At 39.9% G+C, this 17774-nt stretch overlaps 1 protein-coding gene across 2 annotated transcripts in view; it reads right to left on the reverse strand.

The window, feature by feature from the left end:
* Window positions 1-17207, reverse strand: part of EXTL3 (exostosin like glycosyltransferase 3) — a 36589-nt gene extending 19382 nt beyond the window's left edge. For both annotated transcript variants that reach the window (XM_008705094.2, XM_008705095.2), the window contains exons 1-2: window positions 14877-17207; window positions 2924-3051 (exon numbers count right to left, since the gene is read on the reverse strand). In XM_008705094.2, the coding sequence (XP_008703316.1) occupies window positions 2924-3051; window positions 14877-17024 (2276 nt within the window). In that variant the 5' untranslated portion in view covers window positions 17025-17207. The remainder of the gene's footprint in view (window positions 1-2923; window positions 3052-14876) is intronic.
* Between the last annotated feature and the right edge of the window lie 567 nt (window positions 17208-17774).

A 17774-nucleotide genomic window follows, 5' to 3' on the forward strand; every position in this document is an offset into this window, starting at 1 on the left:
ATTCACCCATATGGTACCTCATATCAGTACTTTACTCCTTTTTATTGCTAAATAGTATTCTGTTGTATGGATATATCACTTTTTTTTTAATCCATTCATTAGCTGATGGATGTTTAGATTGTATACACTTTATTTTTTTAACAACTGATTTTTGTATGTGTGGCAAAATACTGTAACATAAATTTATCATTTTAATCATGTTTACACGCACCGTTCAATGGCATTAAATACATTCACACTGTAAAACCATCACCTCCATCCACCTCCAGAAGTTTTTCATCTTCCCAACCTGAAACTCTGTGCCTATTAAACAATTAACTCCCCATTCCTGCCTTCCTCTAGCCCCTGGCAACCACCATTCGACTATCTGTCACTGGGGGTCTGACATATAAGTAGAATCATATGATATTTATCCTTCTGTGTTGCCTATACATGTTGACTATTATAAATAATGCTGCTATGAACATTCACGTACTGCTTTTGTATGGGCATACATTTTCAATTCTCTTGGGTTCCCTTTGTTTTACCTGTCCATTAAGAACCTATCTGCCTCTTTCTTTGCTACGTAAGTTGAAGTTAGCCAAACCCCTATTATCTCTTGCCTGAGGAGGTAGTTCTTGTTATACCTGCCTTTTCCTTTTGAAACTAGAACTGTTCCACTCCCAATTGGGTGAAATAAGCAAATTGGAGAGATGAGAAAAAGCTTTTAGATCAAAGGATGCCCAAACAAATGAGAAGAGTCAGGGTGATGAAACGTTAGGTAGTAGAGCCAGAAATAATTCTCCAGTTCCATACGAGAGGCTAAACCACAAATTTCCAATGACTGTTAAGAAATTCTTACAATGCAATAATAAAAAGACAAATAATCCAAATAACAATGGGCAAAGTATCTGAAAAGACATTTCTTCAAAGAAGATACACAAATGGCTACTAGGCACATGAAAAGATACTCAACTTCATTAGTCATTAGGGAAATGCAAATCAAAACGATACTGAACTACCACTTCACACACAGTAGGATGGCTATAAATAAACAAAAACTAGCAAGTACTGTCGAGGACGTGCAGAAATCAGAACACTTGTATACTGCTGATGCAATATTGAATGATGCAGCCTCTGTGGAAAACTATATAGCAGTTCCACTCAGACATATCTATCCAAGAGAAAGGAAATACAAATGCATACAAACACTTTACATGAATTTTCACAGCAGCCTCATTCAATAACCAAGAAGTAGAAATGACCCAAATGTCCATCAACCAATAAATGGACCAATACAATGTGTATATCTATACAGAAGGAAGTGCTGACACATGCTAGGAGATGGATAAACCTTTTATTTTTATTTTTTTTAAAGATTTTATTTATTTATTTGACAGAGAGAGACAGCCAGCGAGAGAGGGAACACAAGCAGGGGGAGTGGGAGAGGAAGAAGCAGGCTCCCAGCGGAGGAGCCTGATGTGGGGTTCGATCCCAGAATGCCGGGATCACGCCCTGAGCCAAAGGCAGACGCCTAACGACTGAGCCACCCAGGCGCCCCTGGATGAACCTTTTAAACACGAGGTTAAGTGAAAGGAGCCAGTTACAAAACAGCATGTATGATATGGTACCATTTATAGTCAATGTCCACAAAAAGCAAATTTATAGAGGAACAGGTAGATTAATGGTTGCCTAGGGCTTAGAGCAGTTGGAGGGAAATGGGACGTGACCATTTACGGGTACACAGGATTTCTTTTGGTGGTAATGAAGCTTTCTAAAATGATCATGGTGAAAGTTGCATAGCTCTGTAAATATACTAAAAACCATTGAATGATACACTTAAATGAGTGAATTGTATGACATACGATTTGTATTTAATAAATGTTATCCAAAACTGAATCGTGAGAAAATGATCACAAACCTGGATGTCACAATAAATGTCAAATCGCTTTAAAAGTCTCTAACGCCTACCCTCAATTTCTGTATTTACCTCACTATGGACAGGTAATAAACTGCCCATGGCCTGCATACCAGTCCATGATACACTTTAAATAGCCCTGATCTACTCCATTCTCTTACCTGTAATATTCCCTCAACTGGGATATATAAGCCCTAGTAAGAACTACTAAGAGTCAAGAAAACAATATAGTTAGTTTAGTGGTTGACTGCAAGTTCTGGAGTCAGACAAACCTGCACTTGAATTCCAGCTCTGCCACTTACTTTCTAGCGTCATGGTTTGGTTCTCCTGGATCTCAATTTATTCCTATGTAAAATGGAGATGATTACAACTTACATCATTAAGTTTTAGGAGTATTAATGAGATAAATCACACAAAGTGCTCAGCCAGTCTCTGGCACACAGTATGGGTTCAACAAATGTAATGCATTGTCATCATCAGAACTACCTCCTTCATCTCCTCCCCCTATTTTTCCTTTTGGATCTTTGCATCTAACCCCATCTTTCCTAAGTCTTTCAAGCCCCAGGATTCTGGCACCCTTCCACTGCCCTAACACATAGCAACATATTGCTTCTGCATAACTAGGAGCTATTCCCCATTCCTATAAACACAAAAACCTCACGTTTCCTTCAGGAAACTACCCCTTGCCTCTACTCAGTCCATGTGGTTTGTGGCTGGAAGATGATGTACTTGCAGCTCCAGGGCCAGGCAGATAACCCTGGTCTAGCCAATCACAGAATCCATCTCCCTGGCCTCAGAGGAAGAGCCTATGCGAAATCAAAGGCAACAAAGAAGAAAGCAAAACGTCGAGATGAAGAGAAATGGAGTTCTCCAACATCACCAGCTATGTCCTAAGTCAGCCCTTACTACCTCTGAGGATTTCTGTCACTGTCAGCCAAGACAGTCATTTTGCTGCCTAATCCAAGTTTGAGCTGGTTTTGTCACTTGCAAACAAAAGTGTTTCTTGATTGAAAATCAGCTGCTCACCGAAATCCAAACATGATTTCATCATGGCGGAGGTGAGCATCATCATCAATAGACAGGATGGCCTCTGTCTCAATTTCATTCCATGGCAAGAATCGATTGTTCAAACTGTTCTTCTCAGTACGGACCACCTGTAAGGAGGAAGTAAAAACACTAATGACCAATGCTGCATCATAGAATGCAAAACCCAAACTGCCTTTAGGTCAAAGGAGACTGTAGCTAAATTTACTAAATTGTCTGGTTGCCTATGGCTTGTAAAACCGAGCATATGCATTTCAGGAATAGAAACTGCCTTATAATTCAGCAAATGCATAAGGATTTCACATTTTAAGCTTTATTCATTTGCTAACTAATTTTCTTGTGTAACAAGGTAAAGCTGAGGATTATTTTACATAAGCGATAAACACAGTCTCGGGAAATCAAAAATAACTTTCCCAAGAGAACACAAGGTGGCAGAGTAGAACTGAGATCATAATTCCCAGCTCTGAAATCCACAGGCTTGCTCATATTTTAAAACCCAGCTCAGAAATCCTGAGTCTGTGTCATTTCTGATGCCTAATTTTAAGGCCTTTTATCTGGTATTTAAGAAAAAAAAAAAAAAAAGGAGAGCCCACCCAGTAGAGGTTAATTACCTCACCTTTGCAATTCCCACCTGTAGCCACTGACTACACATACAAAAACATTTTCTTTCAAGGGGTACCTAACTCAAAAAAATTAACAGCTGTATCCACAGCAAATCCCTATTCAAAGAATCTCTATCCAAAGTGACGCATACATGCAAAGCAGTATTTTCTTCACAAAACAAAGATTAGTGCCCAAATAGAACTAACTACATTATAAAAAAAATTTTTTTTACTTAGACATTACCTTAGATAAGCATAGTTTACTACAACGTAGGTAGTAGCTTTGTTAATCACCCTGCCCAACACTCAAATGAGGATGACCATACTCAGTACTTTAAGAGCTCATTTTATTTTTATGGTATCTGTATCTAATTAACCCAACTGATGAGGAACTATCATTTTAGTCTCAAAAAACCAGAAACAAAGAGAACTTCCTGAGGAATCGCCTTTTTAGAAAGACTGGAAGAGTCACCTTACTTTCAACAGAAACGTTTACTTGTACTGAGAATAAGCTCTACCTAGCTTGATGAATGGAATTACATGTGGGGTCTAAAAGTTTATGAATGGTTTCAAAGGTGCTCCTATGACCTCACAAATATGGTCTCTTCAGCTTAAAATACTTTTTCTCTTATTCTTCTACCAAAATTATTCTCTCCCTAGAGACCCAGCTCTCAGGCCTCCTATCACTTTCTTCCTCTTCAAAATTAATCACTTCTATGTTATTAGAGCAGAGTCCGCATACTTCAGTTAAATCATTCTAAGACACTTAGAATCCAATTAGCTCAGAGTCAAAGGGCCTTGGAGATCATATGGTCCAACTTTCACCTTGTACACAGATGACAAGTGGCAGAGCTAGACACTAGCTTGTGCCTTCTAACTCCAAAGCAGTCTTTTTCTGCTAAACTTAAACATTAAATTCAGAACTCTCATCAAACCAAAGCCCTATGGAAAATGCATTATTAATTGTGTACCATCAAGAATGAAAAATGCTGCCAAATAAGAAAGCATGTGAAATAGTTTATCACTTAGAATGTTTACTTTATTAAAGAGCTTTTTAAGACTTTGCCTCAGCCCCAGAGGAGTTCCTTCCAAGTCAAGACAAGAAAGGATCTATAACAGATTTGCTACTACAGAGAACAGTTGTCAGAGACAAGCTATAGACACAGAAATCCACCCTGCACTGAAGCATGTTTGACCAGTGAAAAAAAAATTCCTGGGCTTAAAGCCTCTCCCAAGCTCAGATTCAGCAGTTACAGAACAAAGCACTGATGTCTGGGTTGGGGAAAAGAGCAAGGAGGGGGGAGATGATCAAGTACTCACCACAGACGTTGCTGGGCTCCATCCCCAAGGAGCAGGAAAGTGGCCAGGAAGTGGCAGAAGCCAAATGCCAACCTCAGCAACCATAAAATGCCATCTATCTTAAGATGCACCCAATTTCAGAGATGTTAAAATGTTAATAATGTCCACCTTACAATCAATGGACTGTGGCATCTATCTGCTCTGCCATACCCAACAAACTACCCTTGGTCCTTCCTTTTACTTTCCTAACGCGCCTGGCATTCACTTAATACAGAGCTGCAATTCTGCCAGTTCAGGTGAACAAAGCTCCCCCCTCAACTCTAGCAATGAATACACGTAGCTTAAAATGAAAAGAAATAATTTAAAATCCAGTTCTTGAATATTCAATTGTAGATTATCAGTTTTGCAGGTTAGACACGAGGAGGATCATCTACAGCAAAATTAGTAATCCAGGAATGTAGCACAGAGCTTTAGTACTCAAAAGTGTGAGCCACAGATCAGCAACAGGGGCCTCCCTGTCCTCCCTAGGACTCTCTTAGAAATGTAGGCCTACCCCAAACCTACCAAGTAAGAACCTGCAAAATCCCCAGGTGATTCTTATTTTGAGAGGGTTGGTAGAGGAAAAAGCAAGGCTTTGGAGTCAATCAGAAAAGCCTGAGCTCAAATTCCAACTCCACCACTTCCTTGTTGTGTGAAGGTAAGGAAGTGCCCTCTCTGCTAAATGAATACAGCACCATGATGTGTGCAGAAATGGAACTTGTTCATCAGCCAAACTTGACGATCTTATAAACAACCTAACTCACCCTAAAAACAAGCAACAACAAAAACTAAAATAGTCATGATCTGATGCTTAGAGCATACCCAAAATTTTTATCCAATTTACAAAGTAAATCAAATCAAGAAGACCTGCTTGTTCTTTGGAAGACTTACAACTGAAGATCTAATACCAAATGTATTTTGCCTAGATTTCATATCCATTTTTTTTTAGCAAGTTTATTAAAGTCCATTAAGAGGCAAATCCATTAAGAACAACTACTATGGGGGCACCTGGGTGGCTCAGTCAGTTGAGTATCTGCCCTCGGCTCAGGTCATGATCCCAGGGTCCTGGGATCGAGCCCCACGGTGGGCTCCCTAATCAGCGGGGAGTCTGCTTCTCCCTCTCCCTCTCCCCCCCACCCCGTGCGTGCTTTCTCTCTCTCAAATAAATAAATAAAATCTTAAAAAAAACAACAACTATGGATTCCAGAAATACAGTACACATACTACTTCTGCTCATCCTGGCACAACCCCTCTGGGCTGAATGGCAGCAAAATTTTCAGGATTAGGAAACTGATGCAATAGCCATCAGAATAAAAGAAAAAATTTGAGGATTCACAGAAACACAACATCATGAATTGCAGCAGCTTATTTCTGGTTAGCTCACAAACAACATTACCTTTTTGGCACCAAAATCATAAGGACAAAAAAACTTAAATATTTGTAATGCAGACCTGCAGATCAGCATTGGCCTCTAAGAGTTTGAGACATGGCAGATCAAACATGAAAAAAATGAGTCGTGTTTAGGAAATATTCTCATTTTTGTTGACATTGTTTTTGTTTTTCATATGAAAAAACTCCTTCTTCCTCAACATTGGCTATTTTTTCATGCCGTATGATTATATCTTAGTAACCTGTGAACATGAAGACTGACCTTCATGTTACTGAATTACTGGTTACGACGCTGACCAGAATGTATAGGCTACTGTGCCTGGCATCCAGCAGATGTTCAACAAACATTTTATAAATGAATGAATGAACAAATGATTGGAAATAAGCCTTAGTTTAGCCCTGTCCATTCTATTTTTAAAATAAAGACTTGATAAATTTATGCATCAAAACTATAACATTCTATATATTGAAACCTCCTAGTATTTAATCTAGTTTTCTACAGCAACACAATTCATCAACCTATAACTATCAAGTCAAGAGCAATGCCCAGTAACATTCATTTTTCCTGTTTCACATATAATGCTTCCTGGGGATGCTTCACTAGTTCTCCTGTTTACCATCATTCATAAAAGCCTTAACTTTCTCTCACTGCATCTCTGTCTTACAATGTGACAGTTCAGCAATCATGGCCTGGAACCCTAACATATGCAAATGTATGCAAGTGTATGCAAGATCAAAAAATAATTAGTAACCTCAGGTAACATTCAAGTTGGTTCTTGAGGAATTCTGGAATTTATGAATGATAAAGAGCTACTATTCTAATAGGATCCTTTCTCCTAGTATGCTAACAAGGCATTTGGCTTCTAAATCCAGACCAAATCAGCAAACCCATATTAACTAGGAAAGTATCAATTTACATCGTAAATATTTAATTAGTTATCATGATAAATTTGATGCCCAATAGTTAGCAAATATCTCTTAATATGTAAGGGATGGAAATGTAAGTAGTTATTACTATTAACAAGGAACAATAGACTATGTCAACAATTAGTAAGCGATAATTGTTTAAATGTAGCAGGATGAATTTGGATTCAAATAGAAGAAATACCTAAATATGGAATCTTTTATAAAAGCAGCTCATGACTAGCCACACGCAGATCTTTGAAGTTGCTAGGCAAGAAAAATGGGGCATGAAAAGATTAAGTGAATTAACCCAAGTTAGAAAGCAGACCAAGAACAGAGAGCACAAATAGGTAAAACACACCTGAGAAGTAATAAAATTAATAAATGCTCCTGGGTGGCTCAGTTGGTTAAGTGGTTGGCTCTTGACTTCGACGCAGGTGATAATCTCAGGGTCGTGAGATGGAGTCCCACATCAGGCTCCATGTTGAGCAGGGAGTCTGCTTGAGATTCCCTCCCTCCCTCTCCCCATGCCCCACCCTGGCTCACACATACATGTGCACATGCACTCACTCCCTCTCAAATAAATACATCTTTAAAAAAAATAGAAAAAAAAATGTAGGTGGAAAATACAAAGCATCACACAAACACATAATGCCACCTACTAAATTCAGCAATTTAAATACACATATAATGTTATCCTTTCTCTTCCCTCTCTCTTTTTCTTTTTTTTTTCTTTTTAAAGAGAGGGAGAGAGAGAATCCCAAGCAGGCTGCATGCCCAGGACAGAGCCCAATGGTGGGGCTCCATCTCACAACCCTGAGATCATGACCTGAGCCAAAATAAAGAGTTGGGACACTTATAACCAATTGAGCCACCAGGGTGCCCTTTTTTCTCTTCAAGATCAAATTTTGTTCAGCCAAAGCCAGCAGTTTCCAGCCTCAATACATACACACGTATAATGTACTTCTGTAATGAATACATTTCTGAAAATGAAACTTATGTCTAGTCATCATACAGGCAACTAGGTAAACAGCATCTAACTTTTGTCCTCCATCCTCCCCTTTCCTCTAACTTAAAAAAGTAACCCATCATAGAGCTCAGGAATCAAGAAAATGAGGTCCAAAAGGAAGCACGGAGCCAAGTACACCTACTTGTAGAACCCATGTGAAACAGCTGGAGGTGATGGTGATCAACAGAGGAAGGCCCAGGAGCATTAAGATATACTGATGTTTCAAGGAATTCATTCAATAAACACCAAGTGGTGGGGACAAAAAGTTAGGAAATGCACAGCAGGAAGAGAAAAGAATTAAGAAGGTAACACAGTGAACTGGTTTCCTATTTACAGCTTACTTTAAATTTGGGTCTAACGCAGTATTAAAAAATAATATATTTTAGGTTGTAAGTCTGTTTTAACTCATGTAAGAGCAAAAGTTATACATGATCCCTATGAAACTGTAGGTAAAATAGCATAGGTTAGAGGTTCATCATCAAATGAGAGAATGCATATCAAGAGCACAACACAGTGCTGACCTAGCACATAGAAAATGCTCAAAAATTGTTAGCACTTATTATTACATAAGATTAATACAATCTCCTATTTTATTTTGTGAACATTTTACATATATATATAGAAACGGTGCCTTTTCAAGAAATTTAGATTTGGTCAAAAAGAAAAATATGTACTGACCATGGTCAGAAATCCTAAGTTCTAATTTCAGTATTAATTAGCTGAGTGACCTAAAGCAATAAAATTCTCAACCTCAGATTCCTTGCTTTGAATTAATAAAAAGAGTACATATAGACTAAGAGGGGGAAGATTCTACCTAAAGAACTGATTTGTAGCAATTAGGAAACCATTTATGCAACATGACTTTTCAGCAATTCCTTTATGCTATACATTTATAATTCTTGCTATTAATTTCTGATTTCTGGTAGCTCTGTTTTATAGAATTCTCCTTCACAGCCATGCAACCCCTTCTCAAACAGAAAAAAGAGAGCCATAGCTATAATTACCACATTATTAAATAAAATGTAAAGAAAAAAAAAACCCAGATACACCAATACCTAATGAAATTTACCAGACTTTGTACAGTCTTGGACCTAGAAAAGCTGGACAAGATTTCTCGTATTAGTTGTGCTTCAAAATCACAATTTTAGGAAATCATCTGATATATTCGAGTAATATTTTTTAAAGGGGAGTGGGCACAGATGAAAATAGTGTATCAACTTTCTAAGGAATAGCCTTTAGAATTATCTCTACTGTCGCCTGAGGTCTAGCCAGAAGTAAAGCCTTTAACAGCCTGACTGGCAGAGACCCAAGTCTGAATATTAATGACATTGAATTCTCATCTAGTCTTCCCTCTTCTTCCCTTAGTTGACTACTGGTATGATGACTGACATGACAATAACCACCCTGGCATGACATCAGGTTCCCAAAATAGAATTCTCTTTTTTTCAATTCTATTATCAAGGGCTGGGAAGGAGAAGTAAGTACAGAAAAAATACAGTCATATCTCTATATATAATTTTCATTAGGAAAAATGGGCGCATTCTGGCCTTACCACTTCCACAGAGACCTTGGAGTCTACAAGGGAGGTGTGATATGCTTAAGTCACCCTCCCCACTACTACTGCCCTGGTCCAAGTTGTCAACACACCTCACCTAGGCTACTGCAATAATAAATAGCCTTTGAGCTGTACATTCTGCTCTTTTCTCCATAGTCTGACACATATCATATTACTCCTCACTCAAAACCCTCTAATGGCATCCTAACATACCTAGAATAAAATCTCCAATCCTTACCATGGCCGACATGGTTCTACACGTGCTGACTTCTGCTTTCTCCAACCTGCTTTCAAATGCTCTCCTCGATCACTCCACCCCAGATACATGGGGCATTCTTGCCACATCTCGAACTTGACAAGCTTCTTGCATTGGCCATTCTCTATATATTCCTCCAGAATTTACATGGCCCATTCCCTGACTTCACTCAGGCTTCTGCTCACATGTCACCTCTTCAAAGAAGCCTTCCCAGGCACCCTGGGTAAATTAACTGTACCCTTCATGGAGAAGATAATTAAAAATTAAGAATTGAGGAACTGGCTGCCCACAAGACTGTCTGAGAAATGAGTAAATATGCAGTGTGAAGATGAGTGGTGTTTTGAGTGAGCAAGACCACACTGTTAATTATTGAAACATGTCCTCCTTCACAACAACCCAAGTTTTCAAACTCAAAAAGGACAGATTTTGATGTTCTTAATTCCACAGAATGCTCCAAACAAGGCCACCCTATTTATTACTATTTTCCAGAATACAAAGCAGAGTGAGGAAGACGTGTTAACTGGTCAGAATGAAGCAATAACTCAAACCAAAATTTGGCGTTACTTGGAGATTACCTTCTGCTTTCAGGACGGATGCTCCTACCAGACCCAAACCTCCTGCAGATGGTAACTATACACTCTGGACAAAAATACCAAGAAAGCAATTACTTGAAGGCACTGGACAGTGAGCAGAAGGTGGTAAATTCCAGAGAGGAGCTGAAATTTAGGAAGGAATTACCAACATGAGTAGAATCACCGTTGCTTTTATCCTGACAGAAGGCCAGAGTCAGCAGACAGCTAAATTCACATACAGCATCCAAGTCTTTCTGGCCTAAAGAACAAGAGGGAAGAGAGTGGGCCAAAAACAGCCCTGGGAAAGAAAGGAGATTCCAGGAAAGAGAGAGCCAGATAGAGGGAGCTCAAGTTCTATGTATAAACTACCCAGTTGCTGGCCCACCTCTAAACCATGTGTGCATGCTTGGTGCTGTCTGCAAGCCGACCAACAAAAGATAAAAGGATCGAACTAAGATTTGAGTTGCTGCTCAAGAGACAGAACTTGCAGTCTGAGTCCAACCAAATAAATTGCTTGCGAAAACTAAAATATTGATACTTTTCAGAGAAATAAAACAAAATCCAGTCTTCACAATATAACATTCATACTGTACAAAACTATGTGATGTACCAAGAACTAGAAAAACATGACCCTCAAGAAGGAAGAAAATCAATTAAAACAAATCCACCAAGTGACCTATATGTTGGAATCGGCAAAGATGTGAAAGTAGCTATTATAACTATGTTCAATAAAGTATACTCAGAATGGAAAAAAAGAGAGGAAATCTCAGCAGAGAAACAGAAACTATTATTTTAAAAACATGGATATTCTGGAACTGGAAAATACAATATTTGCAATTTAAAATTGATTGGATGAGCTTAACTGTAGAGATGACACAAAAGTCTGTGAACTCGATGATAAATCAAGAGAAATTATCAAAATTGCAGAATAGAAAAAAAAGGTTTAAGAAAATGAACAGACACTGAGAACTGTGGGACAAAAGCAAAATGTCTAATATACATATAACGGAGTCCCCAAAGGAGAGGAGAGAAAGAATGGAACAGAAAAAAATATCTGAATAAATAATGAAGTAAAAATTTCCCAATATATGATGGAAAAAAAATTGACAGATTTAAGAAGCTTAGTGAATCCCAGTCAGAACACAAATCAAAGAAAACCATGCCAAGGCATATCATACTCAAACTGCTGAAAACCAAATATAAAGTCTTGAAAGCAGCCAGAGAAAAAGAACATATTCCGTACAGGGAAACAAAAATTTGAAAACCACTGACATACCATCAGAAAGAAGGGAGACCTGGAAACAGTGGAACATCTTTAAGATGCAATGAAAGTGGTGGTAACCCAACCCAGTAAGGAGTTTTGGGAGGGACTAGCTTTCAAATCCCTTGGCATTATACTTCTCTCCACTTGACTTCCATTAGATGGTCTTTGTTGTTACGCTCCCAGAACTAAGGAACCTGATTCAACTGTTTACAAAACAGGCAAGAGACACAGCAGTCACCCACCATCACCACGTCTGTTCAGCAGCCCCACACCATTCTGACGAGACAGCTACTTCAACTAATGGCACTTCCGCCATCTCTCTGGATGGAGTCCAGTCACCTTGCCCAGGCCCTATCCCATTTGAACTGATGAGAATTAAAGCATTCGGAAGAAGAGTATCCAAGGGTGGTGGCAGATATCTTTACTGACATATCCAATGTAGTTTCCCCTTTGTCATCTAAATAATAGACAAGAATGAGGAATTTTAATAAAGAAATACCATAGGCGCCCCTAAGACAATCCCTCCCTACTAAAAACCTAGGGCTCAATAGATTTCATAGCTCACAAATATTTAGCATTTATCCTAATGCTTAGATGAGAACCCGAGCACAAGAGAAGCACAAATTTCCCATCATTTTCTGAAATGGTATGTGGATTCCTGGGTTGATTCAAATATGCTAATTTCAAATCATTTTCCCTGAAGGATTGGAATCTGAGAGACTGCCTGGGAATCACCCTACTGCTAATTTTATAAAGACCTGTTAATTATAACATAACGGATAGGGTACGTCTGCATCCCAGGTAGGAAAATTAGTCCACGATGTCTCGTAATAGTGCCATTTCTCCAGAGGGGAGAGAGCTGCCGGTCCCTCCTAGTCTCGATACCTGGTAATGTTGGCTCTATCCCCAAGAGGTCAGCAACTGAACCACTGCCCACAAAAATCTGCCTCTCTTAAATAGAAAGCACAGTCAAAATATTTAGAGAATACAGTGAATTCTCCAACTTGAAACTGTTTCCTCTTTTTCAGAAGAACTAGAAATAACTGGTATCGCTAATATGAACAAGCTATTCAGAATGGCCTCCCATTTGGAAAGTTTCTGGCATTTTCCAACTAGGCATTGTATTATTGCAATGAGCTGCCCAGTAATCAAAGAGGACTACTTATTTCCCACCAGAGTTAAAAGAAAGGATTAGTTCTGGTAAGTTCTCTAACAAATTTCAGTCATTGTTAAAGAGGCATCGGCTTCTCTATAGCCTTATCAAGACTCAGGATCCTTATCAAAGAAAACTCAGGAAAAATGGAAAACAAAGGCTGCTTTATTATTCTATTTGAGCAGCATCCACCTTTCACAGAACAAATTTTTTTTTTTTAATTTCAATGATATTTAAAAAGTTGTAACGGGGAAAGAAAAAAGTGAAATTTATTTGGAAAGAAATCTATGAAGAAACCTTCTCATTCACAACATTTTTCTTACCATACAAGATAAATTCTGGGATCAAAAGTTTTTAGAACCCTACAATTCAATTCAAATTATAAATTCAATTAAAATAAATTATAAATTCAATTAAAATTAAAAAAAGAAAAGACTAGCAGTGGTAGAGAGAAAATTTAAAACAAAGATCTGTACAGGAGAAGGTAGTAACAGCTACGACACAAAGGGAAATTATGCAGAGGACAGAAGAGGCCTTTATCAGTGAAGCGAGTTAAAGTTGTCCATAACATAGGCAGCATATCCATACTGTGTTCCAGCTTCTTGGACATGAGGGGATAAGTAGGAATCAAATAATTATTGGGTACCTTTCTAGATTCCTTACTTGTATTATTTTATTTTCCTCTCTAATACTTAAGTCAAAGAAGTTAATTAACTCATCAAAGATCACAAAATTGACTACTTAATCCTAGGTCTCTATTACTCCAAAACTCATACTGTCCTGTCTTATTACTCCAAAACTCATACCATGTGGCTGCTCAGAAAATATTTCACATGAATCAGTTTCTTGCGGATATAATTTTAAAAAACCAGTCTAGAGCAAGCATTCCCCTTCTAAACAGATTCTTCCTCAAAACTATACTAATTTTCTTAGGCAAGCTTCTGGCAATGCAGGGCCCTTCGGAACTTCTGCCTGTCTTTGCTACCTTTTTCTGGAAAGTATCCATGACACAGGGTAACTAGTGGCAGTTTGTTTGCTTATGACTTGCTCTAAGGCCTCACATTTAAGATAAATGGGTAATCTACTAGACTGCCAAATTTATGCCAGAAGGTGGGTAAACAAAGCCCTCAGAACTAAAGCCCTATCCTGCATAACTGACTATTATTTTTCCTGGAAAACACAGCATCCAAATCATGACAGATAAGATAAGGTAAAGAATGAGAAAGAACCTGTGAGAGACCATAGAAAAGGTTCAGGATCTCCAACTTCCAAATATTTCAAACCCCAACTCCAATCTTCCAAAAAACCTCTACAATATCCTAATAAAGAAATGGGTCTTCTTGCTAAATCTGGGAGGTGATTAAAACTGCAGCTTCTGGAATCAGACACACTAAAGCTCAGCTCCTCCATGATTTGTCATGATTACGACCTTAGGCAAAAGAGTTAACCTCTCTAAGCCTCTGTTTCCATAGATATAAAGTGAAGAAACTGTAATAATGATGTAAGTTCTATAAACCCTAAATTACACTGCCTGGGTCATATGCACTTCCTAAGTATTAGCTTTGTCATCATCATTCTCATCAACATCTTTGTCATGACATGGAAGACATCAACAGGGTAACTGAAGGACTTTTGTAAACCTTCATGGGGCCAATATCAATTTCAGTTTTGGTGAGTCTTAGGAGATTCGGGAAGTGAGTAGCAGAGATGGAACTGGCAAGGCCTGAAAGGACCAAAAAAGAAGCAAGCAGAAATTCCATGGGGAAAGGAAATCTGTATAGTTAAAAAAAATATATGTATGTCTACAAAGATATACATTATATATATTTGGAAAAGGGATTATGAGTAAAATGCTATCTCATGCAGTAAAACAAACTGCTCATTTTTCTATTACCATGATGGGGACGCCAATGTCGGGCCACAGAAGGTCCTCTGATGGTAGCTTGGGAGAATTCCATACCACCACTACCTTGTTCAGGTAAGGGAGGCCATTCAGTCTCTCTAGAGAGTTCATAAGCACTTCCTCCCGCTCATAGGTCAACATCACCACTGTGAACTGCTCTCGTGGAACATTGCCTCCAAGTGCTGCCTGAAACTCCTTGCCAGAACCCCCAGCTCCACCACCAATAGGCCGAAATCCAGTCCCTGAGCCCAAGAATTTGGCCTCTGAGGGCAACACAGGATCAAAGGGTGTGTGGGGGAACAGATGGAAAGGCCCCGGAGCAGAGTTCCAGCTGCGGTAAAAATCAGTGACAGTCAAAGTAAAGTTGCGGAGGTATTTGGGTGAGGCATAAGGCGGCTCCGTCTCCACTGGCCCCAGGTCCAGGTCCCCATTGTCGGCCATGTTAGGGTCAGTTCCAGCCGCCTTGCCTGACCGATGGGGGATCTCAGCTGCTGCCTCTTCCCGGATGGGAGCAGCTGGGATCTGTATGCGAGTCCTAATCATAGCCAGCACGGTATTAAAAATACTGTCAGCGGTCGAGAAGTAAGTCTCCCAGAGAAAGCGGCCTTGCCGCCGCATAGCCAGCAGATCACTATCTGAGAGGCTTCGTAACAGAAAATGAACCTCGGTAACACGCGGCTTGGGCACGACCAGGGCGGCCTCATTCCACTGCAGCATGTCCTGGTAAGGAAGCTGTACTTGCTCCCCCAGCACAACTGGGACAGCACCGACTTCCAGGGCTTCGAAGAGACGTGTTGCACACCCAGACGAAATAACCAAGTGAGGGTCCCCAGGAGTGATAATTAGTGCAAAGGTGGAAAGCTTCAGTAATTCTAAGCGGTCCTCACGTTCACCACACAGTGCCCATTCAGTAGGCAGACTGAGTTTAGGCTGGTTTTTGCAGGTAAATTCTACCAGGACCTGATCTAGCTTGCTGTCCTGTACAGCCTTTAAGGTAGCAATGATACGATCATCGTAGTCGGCTGGAGGGTCACCTTCCATTTCTTCTTCAAAGGAGCGGGCCTCCTGAAGGCTGGATCTCAGTGATTCAATCTTCTCACCCTGGAAGGTGAAAAGATATTTCCGCTTAACTGGCACCTGTGGTGGGATTTCCATGAAGTTGGGCTCTGACATGGCATGGACTAGTGGCGATACTACCAAGTCAAAGCCAGGTCTGTACTGGGAAGCATAGAAAGTAGACTGAGCCACCATGGCACGGCCTGTACTGACATTATATAGTAAATTCTGTGTATCCGACTTCCGAGACAGGTTGATGATGACATGGTTGTGTCCATCTGTCCGCCAATGTGGTAGAGAATAGAGCTGCTTCTCAAGTTCGGCAGGCCGAAGCACTACTGGCTCCTGTAATTCTCCCACTAATATCACATAAAGGCAGGCAATGTCCGCGTTTTCTGTAACATATACATTGGCTCGTGCTGTAGCCTGAAAAGCTTGCTTGACCAAAGGATCCAGGTAGCTGCCGAAGGCAAACTGGTCACTGTCATACACATAGACTGGAAAACCGGAGGTGAGAGGACAGCGAGAATAATCGAAACAATTGTGCAGCCGGCATCCCCGTATGACTTTTGGGGGAGGAAGACCAGCATCATCCTTCTCCGGAAGCAATCGGATAGGCAGAGAAAGTTTGGGCTGATTTTGAGCCATCAGCTCTTTATAAGAGTGCTCCGTCTGGCTAATGACATTCTTCAGTTGAAGCAGGTCCTGCTTGGCATTCTCAATACTCTTCTTACAGGCTTCAATCTTCAGATTCAGCTTGGCAATTTCACTGTTCAGCTCTTGCCGCTTGGCTTCCAGCTGCAAGAGCTCCTCACTTACAGACTCACGAATCCGGCAAAGGTCCAGCACATGCTTTACCTCGCATAGTTCATTACCAGCCCTTGGGCCAAAAATCCGCTTGCCTGCCTCATCAGCCTCATCCAGAGTAGTGAGATAATAGTGAGCAATTAGGGGGAAGAAAACCAGGATAATGAAGAGTGTAAAACTGAGCCACGTGAGTCGGATCCGGTTGGACCACCGTAACATACAGGTCTGACCTCCATTCCCCACTCCCCCATTCCGCAACATGGTATAGCCCGTCATGAGTTCCTGTGTGGCTTTTGCCCCCTCTAATCACGTTGGGTCACTCGCCATAACCATGAGTTTCTATTAGACAAACTCAATCTCTTTTCACTCACACCTTCCTGCTAAGAGTTAGTGTGCTCCCTGTACAAGGCACGGAATAAAATGGAAATTTCATTTTCCTCAGCTGTAATTGAAATGGTCTCTGACCTTATTCCAGCAGATTTTAAGTTCTGGTTGTTGACCAATGGACATGTCCTTACTCTTTATCAAATGGTAAAAGGTACCACATTGTTGATGAGATGAAAAGGAAAAGGTCCCTGATGACAAAACCCAGGAAAAATAACCTGGAATCAGACAGACTTTTTCAACTGCCATAGCTCTTGTTCCTTGGTTTTGCTGACCAACAAATACGCATATTTACTATTCACAGTCATAAAGTAGCTGGTTAGAACAGAAAGAAATGCCAGCCTCTTATCGATGTCATTGCCAACAATCAGGCCTGCAAAAGAAAGAGAACCATGTCAGTCTTGAAAAGATTATGTCCAACAACCCCACCTTCCCTCAGTTTCTAGAAAATGGTTCTATCTTAAAAGGTAAAGGAACAATTGGAACACTGGGTGTGTGTCTCATAGAACATTCTAAATTCAGTTTAGGTTGCGTTCAGTATGGATATTTTACTTGTGGTTAATAAGATATGGATAAGTGTCCAAAAACAGCTTCAGATTTTATACACACAGACATACATACCCCTTCCTCCTGTTTAACTGG

Source organism: Ursus maritimus, unplaced genomic scaffold, assembly GCF_017311325.1.
Source record: "Ursus maritimus isolate PB19 unplaced genomic scaffold, ASM1731132v1 scaffold_11, whole genome shotgun sequence".
Classification (NCBI taxonomy): domain Eukaryota; kingdom Metazoa; phylum Chordata; class Mammalia; order Carnivora; family Ursidae; genus Ursus; species Ursus maritimus.